We start from the raw sequence: 17,600 nt of genomic DNA on the forward strand, positions 1-17,600 counted from the left end.
TAAAGGCAAAGAATGCTTGACTGTTAGCATAGTCACTTAGTTTTTAGGTGTGATCACTATAATTTATACCTAAAGTTATCAAGGATAACAGGCAGGTGAATCTATTAGGTACTGTTGCTTTGTGCTTTTTTTCTGTTATGCTTTTAAAAATTATTTTATTTTTTCTATAAATCCATGTATTTTGTGCCACTACTGTGTTATGTAGTTATGACTTGAAATTGTGTATGGTGATACCTCCAGTGGGTCTGTTAATAATCGGTTATGGTTCTCCTTGCTGAACTGTTGGCTACTTAAAGATTATGGAAGAGAGTGAGTCATTGTCTTCAGTTGTGTGAGCCCACTAAGCTCCAACGGCTATGCTCAAACTCATATTCATACAAATATCCTTGTTTAACTCCATGCCTCTCTCCTTCTCAAGTTCATGGCTTTTTCCTCTTTAATTATAATCCATTATGTGTGTTTGTACATGCACCTGAGTGCATGTGTGTACACATATAACCTGCTGAGATCATTTAGTATTGCTCATATGTATTTAGGGCTGACCTTTTGAGACCGGTTAATGTATAAGAGGAATTGTCCCTGGAGAAGACTGATTCCCTATCTCTCAGCAACTATTAATCGCCTATAGTTCTTCTTCTAAGAATGAAGCCCTGTGAGAATTCCTCCATCTACACTGGTGTCAATGGTGGTATCATTTTATAGGCTTTATTTAGGCAACCATATTCTTGACATTTCCTGGATGAAGCTTCCCTGTCATATATAAAAAACACTATTCTGACACAGATGTTTCTTTCTGGTTCTCTGACTCTTACAATCTTCCTACTCCTTTGCTTTTAGGATACTCCCTGGGCTTGTGCTGTGGGACAATGGTCTTGTACCCTATAAAGATTTGTTGCTTGTATTGCTTTATTAAAACACTGATTGGCCAGTAGCCAGTCAGGAAGTATAGGTGGGGCAACCAGAACAGGAGAATTCTGGGAAGAGGAAAGGCTCAGTTTGCAGTCATTACCCAAACACAGAGGAAGCCAGATGAGAATGCCTTGCTGATAAAAGGTATCAAGCCACAGGGCTAACACAGACAAGAATTATAGGTTACTGTAAAATATAAGAGTTAATAAGAAAGCCTGAACTAATAGGCCAACCAGTTTATAATTAATGTAGACCTCTGTGTATTTCTTTGACTGAATGACTGCAGGGCTGGGCAGGACAGAAACCTCTGTCAGCAGGCTTAGATGTAGGGATTTCTGTTGTAGGTGTATCTCAATTGGCATCCTACAGTCAATTCTTTATATTTTGTCCATCTGTGACTTTTTGTAATGGTCTCCATCTATTGAAAAAAGAAAACTTTGGTGAGCAATCAGGTACACTATCTGTGGGTATCAGGATAAGTATTTAGAATTAAGTTAGAAAATATACTGGTGTAGCAAAGTTGCAATAATAGGTTCTTTTCTTGTGTCCATGGCCTCACCAGACCTGGGTAGTGTGGTGATTTACAGTACCAACACATGAATTTCCCCCTAATGAGTATACCTTAATCTATTTAGACAACTATTGGTACCTCAGGATATAAGTGCCACTAATGCACCTCTCAGGATATCCTGCTGTGATGGTCATCGTGGTGGCTCCTAAAGCATCACAGCTGGATGTGCTTGCTTTTCTCCCTCAGCAGTTTGCACAGCCCCTTCTGGTACTGGCGGTTCCGTAGCCTCTCTACATGGTACCACCAACTGGAGACAAGCACTAAAAACATGAGCCTGTGCAACACATTTCAAGTTCAAACCGTAGCAGACATCAACTCTGCACTGGTGACAGTCACAACATAGCCTGTCGTAAACCTGATCACCTCCTAAGGGCCTTGCCTCCACACAGAAGAGCACTCAGAATCACAGCTTTCGTGTATAACTAAGAAAGAACAGGAGACTCTGTCCACAGCATGGTGGATATTTTTCAGTGAAATCAAAGAAAAAAATAAAAAGAACTAGGACGTATCACCTACACTCAGAAATAAACAATAGTGAATATAGAGAAAGATGCTTTTAATTAATTTATTTGAAACTCTAAAGCTTTTGCATGTGCCAAGATAATTGAAATTGGCTTAGCTGGCTTTGGGCGAAAGACGTAAATTAGGAAATCGCAAACGATGACACAGAGTTTCTTGCGCACTTGACACAATACACAGAGGAAAGCTGCAGAATGAATAAATATTCTTGTCCAACTCCCCAGGAGCAAGCCAAGTGCTCAAAGGTGAAATTAAAGATGAGAAAATCAGATATTGGTCTCGGGAAATAAACTGACAATTTTCAATCAAATCATTGAGGGATCCCTCTTTCTCATTATTTCAGGTTGTGCTGGTAAGCAGACCCTTAGGGTTTATCGTATCCTGACAAAAAGCTTGATTAAAATGCTTAAGGCTCCTTTGAAATTTCCAATTGCTTAGACTTGTAACACAATTAAGTAATGTATAATGTGATAAAGAATATAATTACTTACAGGTATTTTTTTTTAATTTTTTGGGACATGGTCTTCTATAGTCCAGGCTGGCCTTGAACTTCAGGTCTATCTGCTTCCAGCTCTCAAGGGCTGGAGAAGGAGAGAATGACTCTGAAGGGATGTGTCTGCTGTTTGTATCGATTCAGACTCAAACCTATCCATTCTGGAACCTTCTGTGTTCAGTGGGTGGTAGTTGCTCATTCTTATCTGTTCGGTGTGATGTGCTTTTATGTAGACTAATATCATATTTAAACATACTTAGACATAACTACTGTGGCTTACCCTAATGTGTGCAACATAATTGCTTCCCTTACTCTCAACAATGAGACTAAGAAGAGTTTCATTTGCAAAGTAAACACGTGACGAAATCTGATCCCGTGTGTCAAGTTATGACATGGGGCATAAGCATGGACAGAGGGAGTATTAAGTATTAGATACTTGGAGCAAAGCATCCATTTGAGTTGAAATGCCTTCTCCTGTACAAAAAATGTTTCAACTCTGATATCAGGGACCACCACTGGACTTGTGGACTGTGGCCATTCCTTTAAGAGACCCTTTCCCTTCAATCTATCATTGGAGAATTTGTTTCTGAAGCCTCATTGGAGGCTGATGTCTGATTTCTAGTTTGAGGTAGAAACGACCGATTATTAGACCGATTTGTTGATGAATTTAGTGATTTACTTGGCACTGCCTTGCTGCCTCTGGCTAAGCATGACTTTACTTGCTACCTGGAACAACTGACCTGGAGAAATAGCTGAAAAAGAAGTAATTGCCTTTCACAACCTGGCCAATCTCGCTTGCTTGCTCACTCCACCTTGTGGTTTTAGAGTATAAAGTGAGACTGCAAACTGTGCCCAATGCTGAAGCTCTTCAGGAGCGGTCCTGGCTTCCATCCACCACCAGCGATGTCTCCATTCTTCCTCTCTCACTGATGTCAGAGTACTTATTCCAGAAAGATTTGTACAGCATGTCCAAAAGCTTTGAAACACAAAATTTAAAAATGGTGCTGAAATTTTACATATTTTAAAGCTAGTTGTTGGCAGGAGAAAGAGAATGTAAGTGTTCCAGATTGTCTAAGAAGTATCTTAAGCTTGAATACTAACAAAGGTCCAGATCATACAAAGTGTGTGTTGACATTCTAATCTTCACTGCAAAGGTTTATGGGAGCAGTGCCTTTTGGAAGAGGTTTGGATGACGCTGTAGAGACGGGTGACTGTCATTACATGTGGGCTTGGTTTCATGTAAAAGATAGCTCCCCTTTCTGAATCAATAGGCACTTTGGTCTTAGATTTCTCAGGCTCTAAATGTTTCAGAACAAATTTGTGTTGTGTGAGCTAACCTGTCTAAGGTGTCTTGTTACCTGAGCTGCCTAGGACATATTATATAGTAGTTCCACTGCTATTTAGATTAAGTTGGTCTTTCTGGAGTTGATCAGTTTTGAGGGGGGAACTTATTGACATTATTATTTATTCTTCTTTTTCCACTTCGAGTTGTTTCTGGTGCATGGAAACTCCACCACAGCTGGGGAAATAAAGCAGCCTAGACTTTTGTGGTGTCCATGGAGGCCACGAGCTGGTGTTGCCAAAGCTGGAGTGACAGAAATGCAAAAGTCTCTGCAAGGGAAGCCACAGGAACCTGGGCAGGGTAAAAACTCAGCGTCTCCCTGTCTTTCCCCCTCCAGCTTCTGGTTAGTGTCTCCCCGTGAAAACCTGCCAGCGATATAGCCTGGGAAGCAGGGTGTGCAGGGCCAGACTCTGCTATATGTGCCCCCCAGGAAGGCGCATGTGCAGATCCAAAAGCAAATAGGCAAACTATTGATGCATCCATGAAACGCTGAACAGGAAACCAAAGTGCTCCTACTGATGGAGACGTCATTGAACAATCTCCACATGTGGTTTTAGCCCCTAGAAATGACTTTATTTTTGTTTTGTTTGCTTTGTTTTGACTTGAGATAGAATAATTGCTAATTACCATGGTCCACTAGCAATAATGTCAGACAGCTTCTTCTGAAGCAATGGGAGAAAAGCAAGTGCATGCATCATGAATGGATATTAGGGCGGTGAAGATCGCTCGGCAGGTGCGATGTTAACTACCCGAGTTCAGTTCCTATGGTAGAAGAAAACTAACATCACAAGTTATTCTCTGACCTCTCTGTGCACATCATGGCAAACGTGCCCAACACACATACACACGTGGACATAAAGTAAATAAATAAAGATATAATGAAAAATAAAAAGAAAGTGTGTTAACAAGTATGCAAAATGCATCTTTTCCTTCTTCATGGATTGCTTTTGCATTAATTATAGCTTGCTAAATCTATTACTTTAAGGATGAGCTCCCAGAACTTCTCTTACCAAAGTGATATGACCATGACCTGTTTGCCCCTAAAAAAAAGAAAGAAAGAAAAAAAAGAAAACCATATTGTGAACATGGGCACCATTCTAATCACAAGACACAGCAAGGTCAAGACTTCAGTTGAGAGTACAAGCTGAGTGTGGATTCAGTGAGACACTCTTCCACTGTGTAATAAAATATGTTAGCGAAAGTGCTGGTTTTGTATACACGGCCTACTGAAGGACCCATTATAGACTACATCATTTGATGGGAAATCTGAAGGGCTGAATAGCAATTACTCCCTGCAGTCAAGGGTACATGGCATCCATTGGCCTTGGCCTTTTCACATTTTCTTCTTTCCTGAGGCCCGAGTTCTCTGCAATGACAAAGACTCTTTGCTCAAGTTTATTTGCAAACCACTCTCATTTTAAAGGTTACTGCGGGGTGGGACAGTCTAACAGCTTGGAGGACTAGGATTCAGAAACATTTAATAAGAGGACTTTCAAAAGCAAATATCCTGCTGAAAAGGCAAGGTTGGTGCTGGCTTCTTCTAATTCCTTTTGCCAAAGTCTAAGATCCAGAGAAATGTCACCCGCCCCCAGTTAATCTCACTGGTTGGCCGAGCTCATCTTTCTTTGCTTCCCTGACTGTTTTCCTGTCTTCCTCACTCTCCTGTCCTTTCTCAGCCCTCAAACTAGGTGGAGAGCCTGGCACCCACACTCCACCCTTTTCTCCCACTTGTCTTTATTTCAACTAAAATAATACGTTGCCAGACATTGGGCTAGAAGCTTGGGACATACCCGTGAAGGCTGGTCTGTTTTCCGAGAGTTTGCTGTCTTGTTCCTTACTTGGTTATCCCAGATACACTAAATCTAGCAAGTACTTATGAAGAAACAAGTCTGCAGAAGCTCTCAGTGTCTACAGCCTACAATGCTGATTCTCAAAATTTATCATCCATTAGAATCACCTAGAGAGTCTGACTCAGAAGGCCTGTGGCAACGCCAGAATGTTGGCTGTTGTTAACTAGCAGGCTTCTCTTTGATAGACACTGTAGCAGAGTGGAGGTCTAAGCATCACATGGCCCCATGGTTATACTGCTATGTTCCCTACAGAGATAGCGTCATGCTTGATAAATTGGTGAAGCAGTACAGCACATACACACACAAACACACATACATATAAGCACAAATACATACAAGTAGAACAAGCTGAATCCATTTTTGTTGTTTGCTTGTATATGAGTTCAAGACTGAGAACGCTGCATTAGGCAACCAATCAGGGCACTCATGCCTGGGAAGGGCTACTTCTCCCTGTAGTTCTTTTTCTATGAATGGGACCCTACACATTTTCTGCCTCCCATGTTAATATATCCATCGATATTGCCATTGTTCTGGTCTTGTTTATGCTAACATTCTGGAGGAAAAAAAAGAATGTTCGCAGCAAACTTCCTGGTATCCTGGCTCTTCCAATCATTTCACCACCTTCTCCAGAGTGTTCCCCGTTACAGACAAGGGAGCTATGATGTAGATGTATCTGCTGGGGCTGGGCTCCCCACAATCCATTGATCACCGCATGGTGTCCAGTTGTGGTTTCCCTGTGATGGCCTCCATTGGCTGTAAAGAGAAACTTCTTTAATGAATGGGTGATTGCTACCCTTGTCTGTGGGTAGAAGGACAAGATTCAGAGTGTAGTAAGGAATTATACTGGGCTAGCAAAGTGGTGGTAGTAAATTCTTTTCTGAAGTCCATGACCTCACTAGCATCCAGAAACCGGCTAGACTTCCAGTACCAATCACGGTTTCCCTCCTGTTGAGTGGGCCTTAAATCCAATTAGACAGGCAACCTAAATGTCCTTCAGCGGACTGATGGATAAAGAAAACGTGGCACTCATACACAATGTAATACTATTCTTCTGGGAAGAAAAATGAAATGTGGAGGTAAGTGGATGGACCTAGAAAAGATTACACAGAGTGAGGTCACCAGAGCCACAAAGACAAAGACTGCTTGTTCTCTCTCATCTTGGGAGTCTTAGCTCCAGATCCTCAGATGTGAACACGCAACACGGAGTGACCACGGAAAACAGGAGCATGTAGGGGTTCACATGCTCAGGCGGTAGGATGGCAAATACAAAGACACCCTTGATATAAAAACAGAAAGTGGAATAAGAGGGAGGAGGCTTCAGCTGTGGAGGAGAGGAGGAGGTCAATACAGAAGGACAAACAACACCAAGGTTATTTGGTAACACATCAAGGAATCATGCCATTTTATATTTACCTAAAATTATAATAACCAGAGTTATTATACTAAAGGACATTAAGTCACTTGGGCTGACAATGCTTCCCACAAGAACCATAGACTAACAGAAACTTCAGTACCAGACACAAGAAGCCTCCTTTCTAAGGGCTGATCAGGGCAATCCAAGTGACCACCAAAATGACATAGATTATCTATGAAGCCTTTGGTTTCCTCTCAGGGCTTTAGAGAGGCCCCTTATTGCTGAAGACACCACACTTAGGACAAAGGACTCAGATGACTCCAGGTGGATCTGACCTGAAATCCTCTTCCTTGTAGCCTGGCTTTCATGATTTCAGAAAATACTATACAAGGTACCAAGAGAGGGAATTAGTTAAGGAGCTCTACTCAGCTACAATACCTGTGAAGCACAATTACCAGCATGCCATGATAGGCATAAAGCTGCAGTAAGTGGCAACTAAACAGCGGTCTAATTGGACTTAAGATCTTCTAAGTTGATTGTATCGGCTATTTTGTCAAAGCAGCAGAATGCAGTGACTAACATAGCATCTCAAAACATTCTCCTTTTCCCAATGATCCCATAGCAAAACCGTACAAATTGATTGGTAGTCCAGTCCTCCTCCTTAAAAGACCTGCTTCCCCCACAAGAAGAGGAAGTTCTCACCTCTTGGCTGCATCTTAATATCTTGCGTATCTGGGATAAGACTGAACGTACATTGAGTATAGCCACAAACTGTGCAGAAGGTGACAACAAGTTTCTGGTGCCTGGGTATGGGCAGGACAAAAAGCAACTCAGCTTCCCCTTCAGCAAGCCCTGACCTTTAACTGAAAAATCAAACTCATCTTGTCAATGATCATTAATTCATCCAAAACGGCCATAATCTTGGAAGTCGGTGAGATGCTGTTTCTAACATGACTTTGCTCTTGTTTATTGTGAAAGAACAGCCAGACTTTTTCCAGCTGACAAATACCTTCCTTGGTCATACTACCTTAGGACAGATTTCCCTTCCTCTCTTTTTTGCTCAGAAGAGTAACCTTTGCTACTCTGAGATATCTCTATCTCTCTCATAGGAGAGAAATGTTCAATTTTCCTACTATACATACTTTTTTGTGTGGTTTTTCAAAACAGGGTTTCTCTGTAGTTTTGGAGCCTGTCCTGGAACTAGCTCTTGTAGACCAGGCTGGCCTTGAACTCACAGAGATCCGCCTGCCTCTGCCTCCCAAGTGCTGAGATTAAAGGTGTGTGACTCCACTGCCAGGCATATATGCATACTATTTTAAAAATAGAATTGTACGTTTTAGGTCAGAGGGCTGGGGTGTAGTTCAGTTGATTGGATGCTTGTCTGACCTACAGGAAGCCCTAGTTTCATTCCTAGTCCTGCATACAAACAGTACAAAGTGGAAGCATGGAGGTCAGAAAGCCAAGGCCTAGCTAAATTTACTACACAGTGAACTCAGGACATTCTTGGAGACATGAGACTCTGCTTCCAAAAGGGGAAAAACAAAGACAGACAAACGAAACTCATGCGAGCACCTGTGACAGGGAAGGCGTCCTGAAAGAGCTAAGGAAGAGAGTCACAAGTTAGATTTAAACAAGTGGACTCAGCTGTGCTACAGCTCCAGGACCCCATGGATTCTACTTCTTCAGTTCCTGAACGGAATCTCAGGACCATCTCTCAGCAGCATAGCTGCTAAAGAGAACCAGCTCCAACACCATGCAGGTCCATCCAATTCTGTTCGTTTCCACACCCAACTAAAGGACACTTTTGCACAGCCAGAGATTCAGGGATTTGGGAATTCCTCCAGGAAACATTCTGATGCTGGTTTTGTTATGAAAAGATAATCAGATTCAGCATCTGAATTTCTTCCCTCCCTGGTGGAAGCAGGCAGCATGGTTTTGAAAAGAATTCATGAGAGGCTTGTGTTATGAGCCACACCATTCCCTGAGCGGTTGTATCATTTGAATTGAGTCACTTTGCATCTGTAATCTTAGCTCTATCTCTGAATTGGAGGAGGCAGCCCAGGGTCCACATACACAATGAGTCCATAGTATAAAGGTATTTACTCCCTGAGCGGTCCTGACAGTGTTAGGGGCCAGAAAGGAATTGTGGCTCTTCTTGGACTAGAATTCAAAGCTAGTCACACAAAAAGCCTGCAGGTCTACAAAGTCACACAGGCTACAGAGGCGCTAGCTAGTATTTGCCTTCCAGGACCATGGATCCCACAGTGTTTTATAGGCTATGAAAGAACTCCGTCCATCATGCATTCTAAAGCAGATGTAGGAGGCACTTGTCATCACAGAAGATAATTCCCTTTCTGTCTCTGCTTGCCCTGTGCTTATATTTGAAGTGCAAAACTTCTTAGACACTTCTGCTGTACTCTGGCTGTCATTTGCTTGTTCCTTCTATCGCGAACTCAGAGTTAGCATCTGAGTATCTCTCGCCTTCTAGATATTTGGTTGAATGTAGAGACAGTGGTGAATAAGGAAGCTGTGTTTGGGCTCTCTAACAGTAACTGTGAACTACAGCCGGGGGTATATAAGTGACAGCCACAGTGAGTGATACCCAGTGCATATGTGGGCCTCCATTAAGGACACCAGACCCAAGGAGATCTGAGTAATAAGATGCAAGACATTGCGTGCCACGCCCAACGCCTGTCTGCGCCCTATGCACTACCATACAGTTCCTGAGCTGCGGGCAAGCGGCTGGACGTTGAAACATACAAAGGGACACAGACCTCTAGTCACTGGTAAGATGCTCTTTATTAAATAACACCACAGAGGCTTATATACCAACATGGTCAGGTGGGCCAACAGGTGAAAACCTTATCCTCTGATCCTCAAAGCAAGGCAACACGTGCTCGTGAAGCAGAGCTGGTAAACAACTTTGACACAGCTTTCAGTAACTCAAATCAGAAGGAAAGTAAAGATCTCTAGCAGGGAAGAGAAGCTGGAGGCCAGGACTCCAAATTGAGAAAGCCTGGCAGATAATAAATTCATCAAAGACACACAGGTTTCTCACAAAGCTAATGAAACGTAAGTTCTATGATAAATCTTAAACTGGATCCTTGGGAAAGGGAAAGTCATAATGGCCTTTACTTTGAAGCCTGGTACATCAGTCAGACCTAAGAAAACAATTTAAGGGAGGAGGGTTCATCTCTGCCCACAGTTTCAGAGCCACCGTTGCTTCGAGGCCCATGAGCATAAAATGCTGGGAAGCATGGGGGGGCACCAAGAGTCACATCCTGGTGGGCAGGAGGCAAACACAGGATCAAAGAAGACAGAAAGGGAGCAAGGCCTCTCTTTCCAGGTCATATTCTTAGTGAAATCCCCTCCAATAGGTTCCTTCTCCCGAATCTCCACCACCTCCAATAATGCCATCAGACAGGGGAAAAAAAATCCACCCGTAGATTAATCCTTGCTTTTGTCAATGTCTTCATGATTCAGTCCTTTCCCAAAAGCCCCTCAGAGGGTGTCTTAATCCCTTTTCTACTGCTGGCATAAAATGCCATGACCAAAGCAACTTAGAGAAGGGAGGGTTTTCTTATGGTTCCAGAGAGACAAGAGTCCATCGCTATCAAGTTAGGAAAGAGCGGCAGCAGGCAGGCATGGTGAGAAGAAGGGCAGAGAGTTCACATCTCCCCAAACAGTAAGCAGAGACGGGACAAGCCGGGGATGGGGGATGGTCTGAGGCTTTTGAAAACTCAGAGCCCCCCCCCCCCCCGTGTCACACTTCCTCTAACAAGACCATACCTCCTGACCCTCCCTCACCAACTGGGGATCGGGTGTTCAAATGCTCCACTATGGGGAACCTCTCATTCAAGCCACTGCAGCGTGTGACTAACCCTTAACACTTATGGGGACACTTATACCTCATGTTCAAACCCTACTAGCTGCACTGCCACCTGCAGAACACCTTGAAACTTGGTGCCCTTTTCTAGAAGAAACACTCTCAATGTGTCTTTATAGGATTTTCCCAGAATTAGGCTCTGAGAGAGAAGTGAATGAAGTTATTCTATTTGGAAAGTGTAACGAAGTCCTAAGTGTTAAGGAAGGGAGCTGTGGAAGAGATGAGGCCAACAAACGGTGTATTTTCAAGTCAGTCATTGTTATGGGTGCCTAGAGCTTTTCCTGTTTACAAATTTGGGAATCGGAGCAGTAGCAAGGCGGGGAGCAAGGGAGTTTGGGTATTTATACAACAATTCCTACTAGGCTTTGGCGGAGGTCTGCTCCTAGGTGTGTTATTTCTTTATTTTTGGCCTTCCCTCCTGGGCCAAATGCCATTACATTGCTTTATAGAAAGCTGTAAAGTAAGGAGAAGCAGATACAGGCAGCTGGAAGTCAACCAGCTAGCACTAAAGTATGGGTCCTGGGGAAAAGGACCGAGTACGAGAAGGTCTGCTACTAAACACCCTGTATCTAACACTCCACTTGCCGTCCACATTTGGTCTTAAATGGGCTCTTGGTCTCTTGTTGATTTTAAGCATCACAAACCTGAAACTTCCCCAAATGGTGATAGTCCTCAGTTGCTGAAGATGCCGTGAGGGTGGGGAACCAGAAATACAATCGTGTGTTCCTACTGGAGCTGGAAAGAAGGGAGACAGCAAGATGGAAGGCTGGAGAGGCGCCTGAGGCAGCAGAGAGCTGTTGAGTAAAAGTGGACACATTAGTCGGATGGCTCAGGGCTGTGCCAAAACACCTAACACACATAACTTAAGGGGAAAGAGGGTTCACTTTCTCACACAGTTTCGTGTCTTCATTCGTAATCCTCTGACCCATTGCTTTTCTGCCCTACACGGAAAGAGCTCAAGGCAGAGGGCTGCATTCACCTTATGGTGGCCAGAAACCAAAGAAGGTGAATGATAGGATGAGGAAGACCTTTAAAACAAGCCACAACTTCAGAGGAAGACATGACAAGTGGGAACAGTAATCCATCTGTGCTGTGTCATCACCAGAGAGCTAAGCGTGGGGACGGAGGCTAAGAATGAGATTTTGAACAATAGCTACCCCACTTTTATATATTGTTAGATTTTATGGGGCTACACCAAGTTTGACATGCACAACCATCTCATTAAATAATAAGAGGTGATGCCAGTATTGAAAGGCAATAATTGAATGCTTTAATTTTTCTTTGAAATCTCTAAAAATGTGTTACTATATATAAAAGTCTAGCTCAGCTTCCTAAAGCCATTTATTCACCTTTATTGCATGCATGTCCAAGTTTGTAAATTTGTAAAGTTTCTTTATTGTGTGCTCATCTATGCGAACCACCTATAAATGAGCAGGGTGTTATATGTGACATAATTAAATCAATTATTTACAAACAAGCAGGAAAATGCAACTAAAGAAAGTCATTTCATGGATGCTCTGTCCTTACTGGACTTATTCACCGGGAGAAATGGGTTTTCTATCTATGTCTGGTGAAGTCACTGGAGGTTCTAAACTATTTATTTTCTTAGTGTATTTTGCAAGTGTATGTGTGTGAGAGAGTGTAGACACACACACACATACACACGACACAAGTGTGAAGATTGGAGAACAATTTGTAAGAGTTCGTCCTCTCCTTCTCATCTGAGTTCCCGCGATCAAACTCAGGTTGTTTGGCTTCAGCCATCTTGCCAGCTTCTGGTTCTGATTTAACTGTTATGAGTTGGAACAAGGTTGAAAAGCTGTCCAAAAGTTAAAAAAATAAATTACTTAATCAGCGGTTAAATTGAATGAAAAGAGACCACAAATGTGTTGAAGGAAGGTCTGCGGGGCTTTTGTTTTGTTTTGACTAAATGGCAACTAAATAGTGATTGTTCCAGTAGCTTCATCCGGTACTGGTGAGGTCTGAGTTAACTGAACTTGGAAGAGTAACCATGGAGACTGGCACATGGTTTCTGATTCCATTAATCTTGCTGAGATTAACAGCAAATCCCCAGGGAATGTTTGCAGTGATTCAGAAATAAATCATCTTTTCACATGGGTATGACTTGGTGACAGATATTCTCTTTAAATGCGCATCTTTCCAACAAAGGAGCTGCACGGTTCTTCTAATCAGATGATGAGAAACTCATCCCACAAATAAGAAGTCTTGCAAAATGCTGCAAATAAGCAAGTCACAAATGTATATAAATACTACATACACACACAAAAATGAAGATTTATTCAACAAAATTGTGCATTGCCTTAATAGACATGTTAGAGGAAGGTTATTTACTCCCAGTTAAAAATTGACTTATTTTGAGGCTGGGGTGTGGCTCAGGAGTAGCATGTGTACTTAGTGGGTGCATGCCCCACAATTCCAACCTCAGAAATACACCCAAGAAAAATCGCTTGCATAGGACCTCAGCCTGCAAACAGGAACTAAAAATAAAGTGTACAGTTCTTTAATGAAAATCTCTAATTATCATTTAAATTATAGGAACCAAAATGGATGAGTTGAGTGGGATTTAAGAAGCAGACGTTGTTCTAATCACACCTGCCTCACCCAAAGCTGCCCCCTGACACTAGTGATAAGAAGCCAGAGTAACCAAAGCCTAAGGCAAATGTGGCACATTCACAACCCTGGTAGCAGGCGTAAACACACCCAATTCTGAGAGTTTATCAAACTTTTGCTCTCCTTGCCACAGAAGCCACAGATTACAATTTTCACTTTGCTTTGATAGCATCGTGGGCTTTTAAGTTTTAAATCCCTGTATTTTAAAATGAATTATCCTTTCAAATTATAGGATAACTATAAAAAATACTCATTCCACATTCCTTTTTGGTGTTGTAGAGCACACAAAACTTCAAATATTTATTACAGGCAACCAGTAGGAAGAAGGACAGTTCTAATAACCAGAGGAAAACATGCTCTTCTTTTAACACGTTGTGATGCATTGTTACAAATTAAGAAATGTCCGGGTGTATACAAATGGGTGATCCATAGTGGTAGTATCCTGTGTTTCGGCAGGAGACTCAGAAGCAGAAGGAGGGTACCCTAGTGTGTCTCACTATAGAAACAAGCATCTGTCCACTGGGTAAAGAACAGCAGTGGGTACCGAGCTCAGTACCTTCATGACCTACTCAAGGTGTCAGCCTCAGCTGAATTTACACAGTTCACACCGTGGCAGAGGGTGCTCAAGGCACAGGAGTAACACCCGATTCATTTGGATTACATTGTGGGATAAGTTGGCAGAGGGTGGAGGGCTACTATAGGTCGTTAAGTAGGCATTGATTCCCATCAAACTAAGCCATGTCATTGACCGTCCTGGTACTAACCCCTTCCCCTTACTGTCACAACTGCGACAGGCTCCTATAAGCCCCAAGTACCCTTCAGTGTCTGATTTCTTACTATTGGGATTAGAACATGCTCCATTAAGGTGAAATCTCAAGCTTGAGATTTCCCAAGAATTGGCTCACACTTGGTGTGCAAGACATAAACACAGAGAGATAAATATTCCAAAAAATATACCTAAGGAAATCAGTCAGATTTTAGGTCCTCTGCATGAAAATGTGAACTTTCTTGGCTAAAATATATTAGTGACGTGACTGAGGTGATGCCATCTTGTTCAGACCTTCACCTCATTCCATTTCCTGTCTGTTAACCTTTCAGCCCATAACACCTTGGACAGCCACATCCACCTTGGCAACACTTCCGGGACTCCCATGGTCCTGACTATGACCCAGATATATAACTGTCTGTTGACTGTATAATCAAAATAGAAGTTACCAGGTTCCCTACCTACTCCTCACAGTGATGTCATTGTGATGTTTTAGATGGTACTTTTTTTTATAAACGTTACATCCCTGAGCTCCGTCTCCAAGAGATCTTTGTGACAGGAGCCTGCTCTTAACCACCAGTTTAAATAAAAGACGCTATATGCGCAAGTGGTCCTTTAACTTTCTTGCCTGGACAATTACATTAGCACCTGAGTTATACACATTCAGATATCTGGGATTTTTAATGATGAGTTTGGAATTTAATTTTTCATGATGAGTTTGTCAATTTTCAAGTTTTCTGTGCACAATATAGTGAAAAAATAGGATTTTAGGGCTTATGTTTATATTTACCTAGTATATGGTTGTCTTGGGGCTGGAGAGATGGGTCAGCAGTTAAGAGCACTGCCTGTTCTTCCAAAGGTCCTGAGTTCGGTTCCCAGCAACCACATGGTGGCTCACAACCATCTGTAATGAGATCTGGTGCCCTCTTGAGGAAGAGGCCTGGTCTGTCGTCCTCATCAACTTAGAACAAGATTCAACAGAACTGCCATAATGCGGGCTGCCCGTGCACGCTTCAGCATTTCCAGTGCATACATTTCATCATTCACACAGATGTCTTAGTCACTGTTCTATTGCTGTGAAGAGACACCATGCAATACTTACAAAAGAAAACATTTAACCAGGGACTTGCTTACCATTTCAGAGGTTTAGTTCATTATCATCATAGCAAGAGGATGGCAGCACACAGGGCACTGGAGCAGTAGCCAAGACCTACAGGCACAGAGAGAGAGAGAGAGAGAGAGAGAGAGAGAGAGAGAGAGAGAGAGAGAGAGAGAGAGAGCGAGCGCTGGGCCTGGTATGTGCTTTTGAAACCTTGAAGTCGAACACAGTAACACACTTCCTCCAACAAGGCTACATTCTCCATCCTTCTAATCCTCAAATAGTGCCACTCCCTGGTGACACTAATAAGTATTCAAATGTATGCACACACCTGTGGGGGCCATTCTTATTCAAACCACAATGGGCACATTCTTTTAACTTGTCAGATTTAGAATGGTCATTTCCCCTGGATTTTTCTGATAAACCATACTATGCTTCTGCAGTATCCAAGTGGGATCAAAATTGTATTAATTTCACTTGAAAACTTGGGCTCGGACCAGAAGAATTCTGAGATAAAACGTTATCTCCCTTTTCCTTTTTTCCCAGGAGGGAGAAACATGGGTTCTCACTGAAAACCCCCTCGCTGCAGCTGACAGCTCTCTGCCTTTTCTTCTCTCCTCCAGTTGAGAGCAGCTCATCTCTGTTTTCTATTCAGTAATCCTGAAGGACTTGACCATTGTCAGCAAAACCACCGGAGCTCTCCTGGCACTTCTCAGATCCAGCCTTTCAGAGTTTTGTCATTTGTTTAGCTTTTCGGGATTCTAGCGTCCCTCCCCTGGTCCACCACTGGTGGTAGATACTCCCACGGCGACTACCCTACTCTTCTCACCGAGTAGAAAGGAAGAACATTAAAAAGCATGGTTTCCTCTCCTCTAGGTTTTCGCTCTGGATGACAGACAGTATACTGGAACTTTACCTCTCAAAGCGTTAATGTGTAGCAGGAAACAAAGACATGGTAGGGGCCCAAGACTGAGAAACATGCCAATTGGGTAGGCTTCCCAGCTCTCCGATTTTACAAGCCGTCTGATCTAAGAAATTATTTAACCTCTCTGTGCCTCATCTTCCTCCACTGTGAACGAATACGACAGCCTCCCCTTAAGTTAGTCTATGAATTAAGTGAATAGGGTGTACACAAAGCACTTAGATTTACCATGCTGCAAATGACAACTGCCACAACTGTTAGCTAAGTTTCAAAACCAGCTGTTGGCTTGTACCACGATCTAGGGTCCTGATCTGCGTTCTAGAAGTCTATTCATAGCAAGTGAAAAAGCCCGCCCACTATCTTGTTATTTTATAGTAATGTGACATGTTTCTCTTAACTGTGAGGTGTTAGTACAACGGTACTATGATTCTTAAATTACCATTCCCTTTATTTTCAAAGCCCTGGTTGCCTTTGCTCCTTGTGGATGTGTGAATGAGGAAAGTGATGTTTACATTTTCCCTTGTATGTGTGTTTGTCACCTGGGCAGCAGTCTATAGACAGAGGAACCAACCACTTCAGTGTGCCTGGGACTGAGAAGGTTCTGGAAACAACAAATTTTCACTGCTAAAACTAGGAAGACCTTTTTTGCCAGCTTAGCCTTACAGCTACTACATAAGCCGATGTAGATCCATGAGAAAAGGATATGGTGGTGCTGATCTCATTAGATACAAATAGGCCTTGCTGTAACACCTGCTGCCTTGACTGTCTTTCTCCTGTGCTAGGGTCAAGCACAAAGCTTGGCACATACTATAGTCTCGTATCCTCTGCCACTGAGCCACACATCTAGCTTGGATTTCGGAGTCAATCAATTCCTTGTAAGAATCCAAGGAGTACATCTGTACTGAAATACTTCATTGCAAATGGCAAGCATCAAGGCTTCGTCTTTACCATGATCATGTTCTTTCTAGGATTTCTTCCTCAATTTATGCTTTTCTATTTCCCTCTGCTGAATTTGTACTTTTATTTTTTTCTTCTAGGTCAACTCAGATCAAAACATACTCATGGGATAATGCCCAGGTTATCCTGGTTGGAAACAAATGTGACATGGAAGATGAACGGATCATCTCAACTGAGAGAGGCCAGCATTTAGGAGAACAGCTTGGTAAGACACAACTGAAAAAAAAAAGAAAGCTTCATAATTGACACACTGAACAGAGTCATCGGAGTGTGTGTGTGCGTGAGTGAGTGTGTGTGTGTG

General features: G+C 42.6%; 1 protein-coding gene across 2 annotated transcripts in view; it reads left to right on the forward strand.

The window, feature by feature from the left end:
- Positions 1-17,600, forward strand: part of Rab3c (RAB3C, member RAS oncogene family) — a 193,068-nt gene that overhangs the window by 147,576 nt on the left and 27,892 nt on the right. For both annotated transcript variants that reach the window (XM_075976080.1, XM_075976079.1), the window contains exon 4: positions 17,380-17,504. In XM_075976080.1, coding sequence (XP_075832195.1) covers positions 17,380-17,504 — 125 coding nt within the window. The remainder of the gene's footprint in view (positions 1-17,379; positions 17,505-17,600) is intronic.

The sequence above is a fragment of the Microtus pennsylvanicus genome, chromosome 6 (assembly GCF_037038515.1).
Source record: "Microtus pennsylvanicus isolate mMicPen1 chromosome 6, mMicPen1.hap1, whole genome shotgun sequence".
NCBI classification, from domain to species: domain Eukaryota; kingdom Metazoa; phylum Chordata; class Mammalia; order Rodentia; family Cricetidae; genus Microtus; species Microtus pennsylvanicus.